Source organism: Lagopus muta, chromosome 2 (genome assembly GCF_023343835.1).
Source record: "Lagopus muta isolate bLagMut1 chromosome 2, bLagMut1 primary, whole genome shotgun sequence".
Classification (NCBI taxonomy): domain Eukaryota; kingdom Metazoa; phylum Chordata; class Aves; order Galliformes; family Phasianidae; genus Lagopus; species Lagopus muta.
Window position 1 is genome coordinate 61,692,832 of NC_064434.1, and position 15,613 is coordinate 61,708,444.

A 15,613-nucleotide genomic window follows, 5' to 3' on the forward strand; every position below is an offset into this window, starting at 1 on the left:
CAAGAGAGATTATAACTGTCACCTTTTCTGATTCAGATTTCACTGAAGAGCAAAGAGCTTTGGGAATTAAGCACTTCAATTTTACCATGGAAGGCAACATAAACCTCCTTTAAAATTTTCTTTTAAAAACTGTTAGCATGAAATCATGCTCGTGGATTAAATCCCATACATACTCATATTGTAAGTGTTTAAACTAGGAAAATTGGAAATCACATTTTTTACCCCCTAGAAACATTACCCTAAACTACAGGTCAAGACAAAGACCTTTTACGCGAGAGTATCTGTATGGAAAATTGGAAGGCACTAAGTAGCCCGAGAGACAGTAAAAAGTGTGGAGAGGAATCTCTGGCCAGTTAAAGTAGGAAGCAGTTATCTTTTGCTGGAATAAGGGAGGGGGAAAATAAATAAATAAGTAAAAAAGAGAGCAGTTGCAGAAATCCCCAGATCTGCTTTGCAAAGGGTAAGAAAATGCTGGTTAAGAATACTACTTACATTCAGAGCCTCAGGAGCCAACGAGTTCTGACTTTGGGGACCATCACAATCTGTGTCTTCTTGGCAACCATCATCCTGCCACGTTTGCGTTTTCCCATCTTCCACTTGTGGGTGACCATCTTCCTCCCTTTCTCCACATGTTTGCCTATCTATATATTGGTCTGAGATCTCCACAACCTTCCCAATCTCCTTTTCCTTCAATTTTGCTTGGTGTATGTCTAGGAGGTCTTTGGTTGAATCTTCTGAAGTACTTAGTTCTAATGTTGAGCTTTGAACTCTCACACTTTCCCTTGAAATGTCTTCAGGAGTAGTTACAAAGTCAGAATTCTGACTTGGTCTGTCTTCCAGCACCTCAGAAGTTAACAGCATGTCTTTTGTTTTTTCTGCAGCCGCTTCTTTTACTGGGAGTTGGTAATCTACCTGCGTACTTTCCAAAAGTTCAGGTAAAGTCGTGAATGATGGGCTTTTCCCTCTGGACTTAGTGTGCTGTTCTGACTCTAAGGCAGCTGCCTCTTCCGTTTCTGTAAGTTTGTTAACAGCAGTCTGGATGACATTCAATACAATTTTTGTACTCTGGGACTCTATAGTCCCAGATGGAACAACATCCGTCTCAGATTCTGAGTGGGGGAGAGTGAGACCGTCACTTAAAGGAGCAGCGTTTTCTTCAGGCTGATCCATACTCTGGAAACTCTCTTGCTTCTCTGATATTCCATTAACATAAGCATGAGTTACCTGAGGCTGGGCTGCTTCCACAATACCAGGCTCTGCAGTCTCACAGCCTGAATAGTCAAGAGTAGAAGCTGAGATTTCATTAGAAGCCATTTGTTCTGGTGTAGTTGCCAAGGGATCTATAGTTTTGGCTGTCATGCCTGTGGGCGTAGCAGCTTCTGCTACAACATGTTCTTCAGCTGCTGCAGCTGCTACAGGCACTTCCAGAGCCTCTGAGCTTTCAGCTGGTGGGGAGGCAGAGTCATGGCCTTCCTCCTGCACAGAGAAAACTTCTTGCTGGACAGCTGTTGAACAACATTCATCATCTTTCACAGCTTCCTGTTTTCCAGATTCAAATTCTTCATCTGTTTCCATCTGCCCATTTACGTTTTCTTCTTTCTTAAAGTCTTGACTGCTTGAGATTTCTGCAAGTTCTTGTTTTGTTTCTGCAGTCCTCTCTTCAGCTAAGCTGCTCTGTGTTTCACTTGTCTTAGGACTTACGTCAGTGTAGACGGTGCTTCCATTTTCAGTGACATCTAAGCATGCTGATGTTACAGTAGATTCGTCTTCTTCAGTCTTGGGAGGGTGCTCAGTGAGAGCACTGTCAGACAGCGAATGCGTTTCAGTTTTGAGCATGGACTCTTCTGTTTTACCACCTTTGATTTCATCATTCTGGGAGAGGATTTCAGTTGCTTTTTCTATGCATTCTGGCTCTAGGACAGGGACAGGATCTTTTGCTGCAATCTGCCTGTCATCCTCATCCTTCACACTCTGCTCAGCAGCTTCAGCTGCTTCTGAGACAGTTGTCTCTGAAGTAAGTGCTGAGGCTTCTACCTCACTGTGCATCGGGACCTCAGCAGCAATGACTTCTGTGCTCTTTACTCTATGGAGCACAGCACCATCTTCTTCTCCCTGTGCAGGTGTCTCTCTAGGAACTGCTTTGGTACAAGTTTGCTCTTGAGAGTCTAACTCAGGAATTTCATCTTGACTCTCAGGACTGACAAGAACCTCTATGACATCTGCTTTTGTGCACACTGGTCCCACGGGGAGTGTTTCACCCTCTCCCTTAAGTTCTGCAGGCTCTTCACCTGTAAATCCTAACTCAGAGGTTTCATCTTCGATCTTCTGTACCTGTGGAGAACAGTAACAGACCTGTAAATAGGGGTGTGAGCTGGGGGAGACTGAGAACAGTCTGGACGGAAGAGCAACAGAATATAAGACCATGAAAGGAGTAGGGTTATGGGAAGGACATGAGTTGATGACATTGAGTTTAGTGGGCCATTAAGATCCCAGCATGTCCAGTGTGTCAGGACACAGCTCAGGAAAGAATGGACAGTTGACACACCTGAAACATAGACTAAGCCAAAAATATGGTGGAAGAAGGTAGAAACAAATCAGTCACAGTAACTCCTGCATGACATGGAGATAGCGATGTGATTTCTATTCCTCCCTTTGCACAAGTGCCTCAGCTGCAACTGTCCATGCCTATGACTGAAGATACCAGCTGCTATGTAAAGGTATCATACGGATCCTGGCTGTATTATATGTTTTCATATAATATCTTCAGTCACAGTGTGCTGCATACTAAAGACAATTCTTTTCAGCACCATCTGATCCATGCACAATATCACCCACCCCCTTTCTGTAGGAATTACATCCACCACACTCTGCAGCACAGGCATCTGCAGCTGCTTCTTCTGGATCTCTGTGCATCTGTCTCACTGAAAACAAACTTAAGTTGCTACACAACAAAGGTCTTTGATAGGGATATTGCCAAAACCTCATTCTAAATCAGATGTAATATATATATTTTTTTTCCCCTGACAGATCAACATTTGTGTTTTATGTAGTACTTACTTCAGCCTGCACTTCTGGAATATGGTCCTCTCTCCTCCCATCTACTGTCAAGTCTGTTTGGGGCAGTTTCTCTTGTTCTGAAGGCTTCTGTTTTACTAATTGCTCCTCCTTGGGAGTTACTGCTTCACTGTCTTGTGATGAGGGTTCCTCTATTGTCCTCTGCACTTCAGCTATTTCTTCATGGTCTTCTACAACTGCTTCTTCACAGGTCTGCTGCTGGCCTTCATCTCCCAATACATCCACATTCTCATATCCTTCTGTGCTTTCTTTCACTGCAGCAGATATTTCACTTCTCTCTGAACGTTCGTGTACCCTCTCTTCAATGCCATTTTCACCCTGAACACTCCCTGCACCTTCCAGAGGCTGAACATCATCCTCCAGTTGTTCTCCTTTTTTCAAGGGCTGTTCAAGCAAAACTGTTCCCTGCCCTACAATTTTCTCATCTTTAGCATCATCTTTCATTTCTGACTCAATTTCTTGTACAGCTGAAATTACAGTTGCTGTTACAGTTCTTTCAGAATCCAGCTGTGCTACATCTGAAGACTTAACTCTTTCAGCAACTTCGTGAAGAACTTTTTGTGTCTGTTTGTCTAATTCTTTCAAATTTTGTTCAGTGGCTTCTACTTCTTGTACAGGCGTAACTTCCTCTGTGGTATCTGGAGTTTCTATCAACTGTGAAACAGCAGAAACCATTTCAGTTGTCTCTTCAGCAAAGGACACTTCCATTGTTTCTTCAGCACAGGAAGCTTCTGCTGTCTCCTCTAGAGCAGTCACTGCCTCTGAGGTTAATTCTAGCTCACTTGCTGTGGCATCATCACTTACATCCTTTCTCATCTCTGGCATTGTCTTATCAACCACCATCGCTTCTTCTACAACAACTTCTGATTCAAGCACTTTCTCAGTTTCTTTCTCCTCCTCTTCTTCCTGCTCAATGCACTCTGTCAGAGCAGCAGATATCCATGATGGTGACCTTTCTTCAATGCTGGTAACTGCTCTTTCCCCTTCCACAACACTAACAGTAACTGCATGTACTAGCCCTTCACTGGCTTGCTTAACACTTAGCAAGTCTTCTGATTTTTCAACTCTTTCTTCCTCTGAGCTTCGTTCTTTCAATGCTTCAGCATCTTTTACTTGCTGAGCTTCAATTTTCTCTTGCTCTGCTGCCTCATATTCAGACAAAGGAACAACAGCTGGAACATCCGAATCTTCTTCAGCTGTTTCTGCCATGTCTTCTCTTGCTTGCTTAAGATGAGTTGGTTCTGACTTCCCATCCGACTTCTTCTTTCTACGGCCAGGCATAAGTTTTCTAAATGGAACCCATGATTCATCTTTTCCAGGCTCACCATCTGATGTTGAATGCTCCAGGCTAGATCCTGTGACGGAGTCTTCGGTTCTCTCTTCCATTCTCGTTTTAGATTTTCTTCTTGGAGTGACTAACCTTTTAAATGATTCCCATGTTGAAATCCCTTCACCTTCAGATGGACTTCCAGCTTGTTCTGGAGAGGAATTCCCTTGTCCTTGATCACTCTCCTGAGAGCTAGTAAGAATCGCATCCGTTGCAGTTTCTTTGCTCTGTCCAGATTCTTCTATTTTTTGGCTTTCCTGACCAAGCTTATGTTCAGATTCTTCATCAGATGATGATGATTTCCTGGCCCTTTTCTTTGAAGAACCTACGCATATAAAAGCTTCCCAAGACACAGAGGTGTCAACCTTTCTTTTTGGCTCTTCTGTGACTTTCTCTGGTTTCTGGTCCATTCCATTTTCTTTCAGCTCTACCTGACTTTCTTCAGCTGCATTTTCAGTTACTGATGTTGCAATGCTCTTTGTCTTATCAACTTCTTCTTCTTTGTCACTTTCAGAAGGTCTTCTTACACGTTTTTTGGGAGTCACCATCTTTTTAAATGATGCCCAAGGTGTAACACTTTCTCTTTTTCTCTCCACATCTGAAATCGCAGCATCTTCATTTTCTGAGACTTGTGTTCCATCTACAGATTTTTCCAAAGAAGGAATTTCATTCAGCTCCTCAGGAGAAGAAGCAGAACTCTCTGCCTTTTGTTCTTCCGGGCTATCTGGGGAATCTGACAAGTGTTGAGTTAATTCTCCTTGCTCTCCTAACTTAGATTCTTCTCTTTTGCCTTTATGCTTCTTTCCAGACAGTTTTTTTAATCCAGTACCTGTAAATAGTTTCTTTAAAGGACTGCCTTGTAATTTAGCTTTCTCTTGAGAAGAGAGCAGTTCAGCTTCATTTGTGATACCTTCTGGAGGCCTCTTTCCACTTGCTTCCTCAGGAGTTATTTCTGTGATTATTTCGCCTGGTTTGATACCATCAGCGCCAATTTTGCCTTGCAGTGCTTCATCAGTGGGTTTGACTGACTGTTGATCATCCTCTGTATCAAATGACTGTTCAGAAGTAGAAAAGGACTTCGGTTCAGCAGCATCCAGAGCCAGTTTTGCCTCATCTTCTTTGCTCGCCTTCTTCTCCGTGGTTCCATCCTGAGCTTCTCCTTGTGTCTCTAACTTTTCAGTGACAACTTCTGTTGTGGGTGAAATTTCCAATTCTGCTGTCTCTGTTTTTTCATCAAACTTTTCTTTCTCTAGTAGAAAAGGTTTACTTCCGTCTATTCCTTCAGGTTTTTTAAAATCTTCACTACAACTTTCCATTGCTAATAAAGATGCTGTTCCAAGTTTCTCTTCAGAGGATATTTCAGTTCTGTCATTTATTTCACATTTCTCCGTTGACTCCAGATCTTTTCCTACAGGTAGGACTTTCAATTCTCCATTCACATCTGCAGTGATTACAGGCATCACTGACTTTGTTGTTAGTGGTTTCTCTGTCACCTCACTGTCTTTCTCTCCTTCTTCATTTTTTTCTTCCTTTTTACCAAGATCTTCTGAGACTTCCACCAATTTACTTTCTTGATCTTCTGCTTTTCCCTCCTTGGCACCTACTGTAGCAACTGCTGCTGCTATATCTTGCTCATCATGATCGGTTACCTCCTCCTTCTCACTCGCATCAAATCCTATGGTTGTTGCAGTCTTTGACTCCTGCTTTTCATTTTCAGTTTGCTCTTTCTCCTGTGTTTCAGTGGTTACTGTTGTCACATTCTTCTCTCCAACATGCTTCTCAGACTCTGATTTCTCCTTTTCACTGGTTTCAGTCGTTGACGTTGCTCCCTCTTTTTCTTGCTCTTCTTTTGTAGGAGACTGTTGTTCATCTTCCTTGGGCTTCCTAAAACTCTTCTTTTTTCGAAATCCAGTCCATCCCTGAGAAAAAAATTTTCTTAATGGTGAGGCAGTATCAGTGGCTGAAGCAGATGACTGAGAACACGTCTCATTTGCTTCCGGTGTTTTAGGAGATTCATCTTCTGTTTTTTCATTTTTCAGTGCATCTTTGGTGTCGTCTTCTGCAGAGGGTACATCTTCAGGCATCACTGTTTCTTCTGAGCTGACTTCTTTTTGATCATCAGCTCCTTCAGTGACTTGCGTTTCTTTTTTCACAGTAAGCAGCTGAACTGGTTCTGACTTTCCTGTCTTCTCCTTCTTTACTGTGAATCTGAATCCAACAAATTTAAAAACCTTTTTAAAGCCCAGGTCATAAGACTGTGGCTCAGATACATGTTCAGCATCTTCTGCATCTTCTTCCACAGACGGCAACCGCTTATCTGTATGAGCATCCTCCTTCTCAGCAGCTACACCATCCTTAGTGCTTGAGTCAGATGGACTTGTCTCCATAGTTTGGGTGTCGTCTTCCTTCAGAGTTACACTGGAAGGTTCTGTTTGTTCAACTGTTTAAAAAAAAAAAAAAAGAATATTTTCTTTCTTGATTTATTATTGTATAATATCTTTATAAATATATATATACACACACACATAGCTTTCCTAAACATAAACTTTCTATTATCTGTTTGCCTCTATGTCCTGTTAAAAATTTTAGAACTAGTTTTTTTTCTGATCAAAGATTACTTTAATCCCTCTCCTTTCTCATTTCACTGTATATGTTCTTTCAAAGTTTATATGCAGTTGCACCTTCAAGCTCATTATTTTCTTCTCTTTTGCAGCATTTCTCTTTTGTTGAACTGCAGGGCAAATTTGTGAGACAAACATTCAATTTCTACCCAATTATTACTCAAAGAATGTAAAGAATTGCATACGTAATTATTTCTGAAGTTAAGCTCAGAATCCTCTCCCTGTAGAAGGAAACCCTGGGGAGTGGGAGGGGTGAAATACTGACCTAAATTGACAACAAGTAAAGGAAAGCTCATTTTACAGTTCTGTCCCAAAGGAATGGTGAAATGTGAAAATGCCCATGATAAATTTCCTAATTTTCTTGAAAACTTGTAAACCCCAGGACACTTGCATTACAACATATTTGTTTTAAAGATCATAAATCCTGGAACAGTCGCATAGATCACATCACCATTGCCAGACACGAGCATCATCTACAGCAATTCAACATCGCTCGAATTTAATGAGGTTGTTACTAAGCAAGCAGGTAAAATCCTACTCCCTGATCCTCACACATCTGTGTTTGCATTGTCTCTTTCTTGAGCACTGTTTGAGTTTTTCCTTCAGGATATTGGCAGACACCCTCTCAGTCTTGCTGGGACAATTTCTGTTATCACTCCTTCTAGCTATGAGCTGAAGGAACTTACAGACTGGTATACAATACCCCCGGAGATGTGGGGGTTAGGAAGCCAGCACACATCCAGCTTAGAGCACACAACTGCAAGTTCCCCACGCCCCCAGATAAGTAAAACTGTTTTACATATTATTAACACACTTATAATAATTTTAAATGCAAGTCCAACACCTTTTTCCCCAAGGAATTTTGGAGAGGAACAAGGATACTTATGCCATTTAAACACAAACACACACACAAAATGAACACTAGACTGTTGCTGTTAGAGTCAGAATTTTAATAACAATTGTGTGATGAACAATACACAAGAGTGAAGTCCACAGCAAGTACAAGGTACCAAAAGATTCTTCATCTTTGATCCTGTCAGGAGTTCAATTGAACATTGTTCTTGACACTTAACTTTGTGTAACAGGTGCAAGTGAAAGAACATGCATGAGGCAGTGTGCTCTTCTTGCTGGAATGCTAAGGTTACCCAAAAATTAAAAAAAGAATCCGATGTTAATAGGCAACATCTTAGGAGAAGGAACTGTCCCCTTCATTGAGCTTTACATGCGGTACTTCAGTGCACAAGGGCATGCAGGAGACAGATTTCAAATGCACATACATCACTGCATTCCCAAAATTGATTTATTATTTATTTGATCCATCTGTAAGTTGGATCCAACTGCAGTGAGCCTTCCTTTGCCCAAGGGCTGGACCACTGAGCTCCAGAGGTCACTTCCAACTTAAATGCTTCCTCAACACTGCTTTTATACGACCCTCTTAGGAAGGGCTGCATCTTTATAAGAGCAAGGACAAGGTATTTTAGGCAGGGCTGAAACAACTAAAGAAAAATGAAGTCTATAGGCTTGTAACAGCTGCCTAGGTGACAAATCATGTTTACATTCACTATCAGTAGCCTACTGGTTGTTGCTTCCCAACCAACATAAGCAAAGCAGTTTATTTTTCTCATCATCTAACAACTTAAAATTACTTGCTTTAATCATTAATTCTGATTCACTTAGAAGTGTGACCTTTGATAACAGCCCAGATCCCTGAACTTTTCAAACATGGATAGAAATGTCTGAATTGAGTCATCCACATCTGAGTCAGGTTATGAATCAAACATACGTAGTTGTACACTGATTGTACATAAGGGTAAAGCCAAGGAACTGCTCTTGTATCCGTGTTCATTTATTCTTAGGTCCAGAAAAAAATGCATTCTCCTTGCCATCAAACTACGTAATTTGAACAGGAAGCTTATCGTGGTTCAGTGGGAATTCATAGACTCATTGGTATTTCTTCAAACACTACAGTACATAACACATTTTTTAGTTATTTAGTAACAGGGAGATTGGATCTTTAATATACTCTCTAACACGTATACAAATAGATACACAGTTATCTCTATATCTGTATATTTGTTTATACATCCAAACTTTGTTGTCATAGATACTTATAAGTACTACTGTTTTCAACACAGCAGCATTTTTAGTGGTATTAATTCCTCCTCTTCTTTCCCAGGTAGAGAAGGTGGTATTTCTTCCCTTTGTCTGTGCTATAAGTTTTTGTTTGTTTTTCTCAGCTATGAAATTAAACACCTATCATTTAATGTCAAATACAGATTTGTTCCCGAGCCAAGCATCCTAGTTCCTCTCATGTAAACAAGATTGACAAAGCCTCCCACCTGTTTCTCTTCAGACCTGCACTGATGCCAGCATGCTTACTCTCACATATGGATGCTCTGTCTCCATCTGACATGACTCAGATAAAGGTAGAGCAAAAACCAGAGCTGCGAGCCAGCTGGGGATGTTGGCTTTGTGAGGGAAAGAGCAGAAGCAGAAAGACAGCGTGAGTAGAAGAGAGGAGAAAAGGCACTGTGGATCCCTGTGGGCAAGTGCTGAGCAGGTGGATACAGCTTTTTGAGGGCCCTCCTATCCTCCTGCATGCAGCCCTTGGGAAAGGATGCTTATCATTTTGGAGATAAAGGAAAAAAAAAAAAAAAAAAAAAAAGTCAACTGCAACTATAAACTTAAGGGGTTTTTTTTGTTTGTTTGTTTTTGTTTTTACAGTTTATAGTTGCAGTTGACTCTATGTTTCTTTTTCCCCACTTTTCTTACACTTGTTTCCAGGAATTTAGACTTTTGGGTAAACAGGATTACTATAATTAAGAATGATGGAGAATACAAATGAATGAGGTATTTATTTCTGAAGTGAGAGATAAGGCCTAAGACTAAGTTGCTAAAGGCATCTCTTCATACTCACAATAAGCATTCAGGGAATTTTTGCTCATTCTATTTGTAAACTGATGCATTCATAACACACCAATGCATAGACTTCCTAACTGTAAAAAAAAAAAAAAAGTGCAGGTGAAACAAGCTGAAAAACTATTACAAAATCCATAGATCCAATTGGTATATAGTAAGCCTGCAAATGGAACCAGAAAACAAAGATAACACAGAAGTTCAGAGGCGTGGGCATAAGCTTTTAGGAACTGTTAAAGCAGGTTGACAGCACTGAGACCTCCCTTGCAAGGCCAGAAAACACGCTGCCTTGCAATACTTTATTAAGGAAACTGCAAAAGATAAAAACAACTTTACAAGAGTGACAGAACACATTTTTAATGCCAGTCAGAAAAGCTGCAGCTCTGCTCCCTATTTTACTCAAGCATCACTCCTTCACACGAGGTAGGCATTTCTCCCCTCAGCACCACAGAGCTCAGCTGCCAGCCTCAGGCTGACTATTTGCCCCTTGTTCCCAGCTCTGCTTTGCTGCTTTCCTCTGCTCCTTCCTACATAAATCACCACACCAAGATGCTCCAGGTGCTTTTCCCCAGCACTGGTCAGGGCGATGCAGCAGGACAACCACCCCATGCCATCAGAGACTGTCCTGGCTTCAGGACAAGACAAGCACCACTCACAAACCATGCCATGACTCTACAAGATAACACTCAAATGGCTGAGAAGCCAACTATGCATGCTGATCTTGCTGTTTAGCAGCTGGATTCCTTAGTGACATCTTTTATTAATGACATTCTCAGTGCCCAAATGTTGCTAGCCCACTTCTGAATGCAAAGTAAACAAGCAGCTCCGCTGCAAAGGCTTTGCAGGTTATCTGCACAAGGTGCTGTTAAGAGCACTGCAGCAGTCACCACCACAGGTACTTTGGCAAGGCAGCCAGTGCTTTGTGAGTCAATTCATAGGATTTGAAAGCATCCTTTGGGAGCACAAGAGTGAATGGTGTTTCTCTTGGCCTGTCCTGGGGGTAAGGCTGCACTCCACCAGCTATGGGCTCATTCAGAAAAGCCAGGGAAAAGAGCTACAGCCAGAGGCATGGATAAAAGTCATAGGTCACAGCACAACATTGATCTACTTCACTGTTTAAACTCACTGTGGCTAAGGACTAAAGCTGAAATTCCATTTTAACTGCTTACGCAACAGTGAAACTCTCAAACATTTTAAGATGGAATCAAAGTGCTGATTGTGTTTTAACCACTGCAGGTGGTCTCCTTCCTCCTGAAAAAAAACAGGATATTTCTTGGCTAATGAGAAGAGCTTGATTTTTTTTTTTTTTTTGAACTTTAGGTAGCTTAGTCCACGGTAAGAATATATTTGCATTTTATCATTACTATATTGATAAGATGCTGAAAAAGTAATATTATCAAACCAATTCTTACTTCACTCTATTAAAAATTAAATTAACAAACAACACTTCTCCGAGAGCCACCACAGCAGTGGACTTAGCCAATCCCATCATCTCCTGTCTCCAGAAGCAAGAATACCCCGATGCTGGTAGCTGGCAGCAGGGAAAAAAAGCATCGACTGTAAGAGTTAAACCCACAGCACTTGGAGTGCTCGCAGTCAACCACGTCAACATCTGGAGCTGGTTGACTTTTCCCCCTAAGGATTTGAAGCGCTGTGCTGGATTTTTTCCATGAATTCCCTGCATTCTAAGTCTATCAGATGGATGTCACACACACCCTGCGCCCTGTGTTTCCAACCCAACTGACCACTGAAAGACTCCAGAGGACTTTTGTTGCTGCTGTTTTGTTTTCATTTATGCAGTGTCTAACTATTCAGGCCAGATCCTACTCGTAGTTGCACACACAACACTCTTGGTGGGCCTGCTTGAACCTGAATGAAAATTGAAGCTGAAGGATGATTTCAAAATCATTTTCCACCACTGTACTGAGATTTGCCACAAATATGACTCGCACAGAAAACCTACAGCTCTAGAACTCACATGATGGGGAGATGCAGGAGAACATAATTTAAGAATTTGAACTGAGCTTAATACCAAGCTTTCATTCAATACATGCATTTTTCCCTAATTAACAAAATTATTATTAGCAGAAACATTTGAAGCCCAAGCCAAGCAAAGCTAACAGCCGATCCAAATGGAGAATCAGTTGAAAATAAAGCAAACCAAACAAAATGCAGTTTTAAGTGAGATCTGCAGAAAACCTGCCCTAAATAGATTCATTTAGAACAAAGCACCTATTGGGAATTATTAGGAAAACTGAATACTTCAGCAGTGAAAATAAATAAGCTGTGCTTTTGGGCTTTCATTGCAGAGTGCAGGAATTGGACACCATTCCCCGACTCATGATTCCTTTGACTTCAGATTTCAGGAGGTCAGGTTTAGTAAAATGAAACAACCCCCCCCCCCCACCCACTCTGCAATAACATCATGAAGCAAAATATGTCCAGGTGTTGCCTTTCCAACAAAGCTGGGGGCTTCGTTGTCTTGGTTCATCTGTGGTGGTACTGCTTTTTGACAATTTATTTCAAATTCTTGCTTCCTCTACCTACTATTCACAATATTTCTACTTCAACATATACATTCTCACTTCACGAAAAGCAGACTTTTTCCCTTCCCATTCTATTCCCTCCATTATTTCTACAGACTGACTGACTCTCAGCGTTAACTGTGGGGAAAGGTTTCCTTCAGAATAATTAAATACTATGGGAGGACTTAAAGATTTTTGCACAACAAATTTCAGAGTGTATACACGCACGTTCTATTCACGCTCTTCTACCAAAGCATTAACAAAGAGCCCCGTTCAGTTCAGCCTTTAGCTCTCTGGTACTTGAGAGGCAACTGAAGAGTTAAGTCGTAAGATCTCACATAGAGGGGGAAAAAAAAAAAAGAAAAAAAAAAAAAGAAAAAAGTTGAAAAATAGTTGTAATTTTTCATGGCTACGGACTCCTTAAGAAAGCAAAACCAACATCCCCAGAAAGGGACACTGCACGTAACCTCATATGAAATAAACTTTAAAGAAAGCATTTCCGCTGTGATGCTGTATAATGTTTTTTTGCAACCCATTTATTTCTAAAAGGTTATGCTTTAGCTGTACTTGTCTGCTCCAATCCAGAGAATAACTTCCCAGATTCCAGCATGGGACATCGTATGCTTCATTCATTTGAGACTTTGAAATGAAAGAAGAAATATCTTAATGTTTTAAAATAAAAAAAAAAAGACAACAGAGTAGATCCTCTGAAATTGTTTTCTTTTTTTTAACAGGAAGGTCACTGAGTGTGGCTTGGGTATACAGTTACCGTATTTAAAGCTTTTTCATTAAATGCACTCACAACAATAAACTACTCTCCAACCAGTCCAGCTGTTCTGCCTGTGAACCAAACCAGCATGCTGCAAATATTTATGAGATTTCATGGCTGTCCATACCGTCCACATCTCATGTTCTCCAACTTTGTTTTGCTTTTTAAAATAGAATGTATTCACTAAACCCAAGACAGATGCACCACGGTATTTGAGAAAAGTATCTGCTCTGTTAGGGGCAAGAAAAGGATAAGCAACACGGCTTAGAGCTCACTGCAACGTTTTTGAGAACCCCTAACAAAAATGCACAATGAGAAACACATTGGAAGGTGGTTTCTTAAAAGTTGTTATTGTTGTTGTTCAAAGCATCTGCATAAAGGATAATTACCATCACACACAAACAAAGGAGATACTGTTGTAGCTACACTAGTTAGACAAATGATAGCTTAATACGCTCCTGCATACCAACAAGGAAATGCACTCTGTCCCTTCAAAGAACAATAATGTGTACAATGAGCTGGATGCAGATCTTAGGAAATGCACTACACAAGCACTGGTGATACAGTGAAAATTCAAGTTTCTGTAAGAATTACTAAAGAAAGAAAACCTCAGACGATTAAACTGTGCAACCCTATAAAGACATTGCTTTAGAAAAACAGTTTAACCTTTAAATACTAACAATAAGGGGAAACAAAAAAATAGAGAACCCTCGAGGAAAAAGACTCAGCATGTGATAAGCTCATTAAACATCAAGTTTAATGAAAACCTCATTGTAAACAGCAGTGGGATACCTCCTCCCCTACTAACTGATTCAAATCACGTACAGTCCTCCCCAGGGTCCTCCAAACGGCGCTGGACTTCTGCAGGCTTTGTTGTCAGGAGGTATTGTAACAGCAGAGTGCTCTGCATGAACAGCCCCCACCATTTGTTTGAAGCAGTTCGCCAGTGCCAGCAAACAAAATAAAAGCAAACAAACAAATATTCACACAGTGCAGTAAAGAGCAGATTCCTAAAGACATCACTACGAGGGAAGTGCTGATGCAAACAGATTACCTTTGCTAAGCAACTAAACTTTTATTTTTTTAATTAAATGTCATGGTGCTGCACTGTTTCCAGATAAAAGACAAAAGTTTGTGAAAAAGAAGCAGCATGAGAATTCCGCTCCCCGTAATGTATCACTCCTTCAAGCAGCGTAACCTTTTCAGAAAGCCCAGCTGGTTTGTGGTGGGAGCTCTCACACTTCGGTGGCTCACACCGTGTTTTCTTAAGCTGTACAGAGCCCTATGCATATAGCATCAAGCTCTGATATCCCAGGCTGAGATCCTTCTGACACATACACCACACACACCCATTCCTACGCCACAGTGCTACTGTACTCAAGATTTTGCTTCGTTATAAGCTGTTAGAGTAAAATCTCACTTTCTCTCATGCAAATGATTTGACAGTGGATAAAAGATGCTCACTTCTACATGTCCTCATATTGCACTGGGTTTACCTTGCGAGATGCAGCCTGATGCAGCAAAATTTTATCTTAACCAAGAAATGAAGGTAAAACTGTCACTGTCTTTTTTGTTATTGTTGCTCAGTTTCAGACCCCATGTCATATTCCGATACCGCAGAAAAGAATTGTAAGTACCATTAAGTATCTTCAGCCTTGCATCAGAGGTGCCACTTCAAACATGCAATTGAAGTAACAAGAACTTTTAAAACTTCACCAGCTTTTGCTGTGAAATGGTTCCCATTTGGATCAAATACTTACGGCAGAGTTGTTACCTCCTGCCCCACAGCCAGGAAACCCATCACTGGTCACACAATACTTGTGAGAGCCCGAGGAGCGCTCCAGCATGCACAACCCAGCGTGCCCCACCCCAGCAAGCTATAAACCCACTGCAGCACAGAGTCACACAGCAAAGCCAGGCACGGCAGAGAGAGAAAAAGCAAAAAAAAAAAAAAAAATTAAGAAAAAAGAACTAAATAAAAAAAGACAGTGCTTACGTTTTAGTAACGCCACGCTGCCTTACCCGTGATAGTTATGGTCCCCAGCATTTTTAAATTACAGTAATAATAAGAAACTTCCTTCTCACAGTATGCAGTTCCTGATATTCGTGGGTCTGGAGCAGCCTCCTGCCTCAACAGACGCGGCGAGTGGGGCGGACCAAAGCCGTGCTCCCACTGCCTCTCCCCGTCGGCAGCTGCCCGCGGTGGAGGACCATTCCCTCCTCAGCTGTTCACTGCACAACCGAGGGAGCAAAAAGCGACTCGGGAGTGGGCTGGGCTCTCACGGTACGCCAACAAGGAGCGGGATCCCTCCCCTCGCCTGCGCCAGCACCAATTGCTGGCTACCAGACCTCATGTGAAGCTCTGGAAGTGTTTGGAGGC

At 41.4% G+C, this 15,613-nt stretch overlaps 1 protein-coding gene across 4 annotated transcripts in view; it reads right to left on the reverse strand.

Moving 5' to 3' along the window:
* Positions 1–15,613, reverse strand: part of AKAP12 (A-kinase anchoring protein 12) — a 31,344-nt gene that overhangs the window by 2,780 nt on the left and 12,951 nt on the right. The window contains exons 1-3 of one of the 4 annotated variants that reach the window (XM_048936139.1): positions 15,319–15,487; positions 3,058–6,842; positions 493–2,331 (exon numbers count right to left, since the gene is read on the reverse strand). In XM_048936139.1, coding sequence (XP_048792096.1) covers positions 493–2,331; positions 3,058–6,789 — 5,571 coding nt within the window. In that variant the 5' untranslated portion in view covers positions 6,790–6,842; positions 15,319–15,487. Of the gene's footprint in view, positions 1–492; positions 2,332–3,057; positions 6,843–15,229; positions 15,488–15,613 lie in introns of those variants that run through there. The other 3 variants (XM_048936137.1, XM_048936138.1, XM_048936136.1) reach the window with 3 other exon arrangements.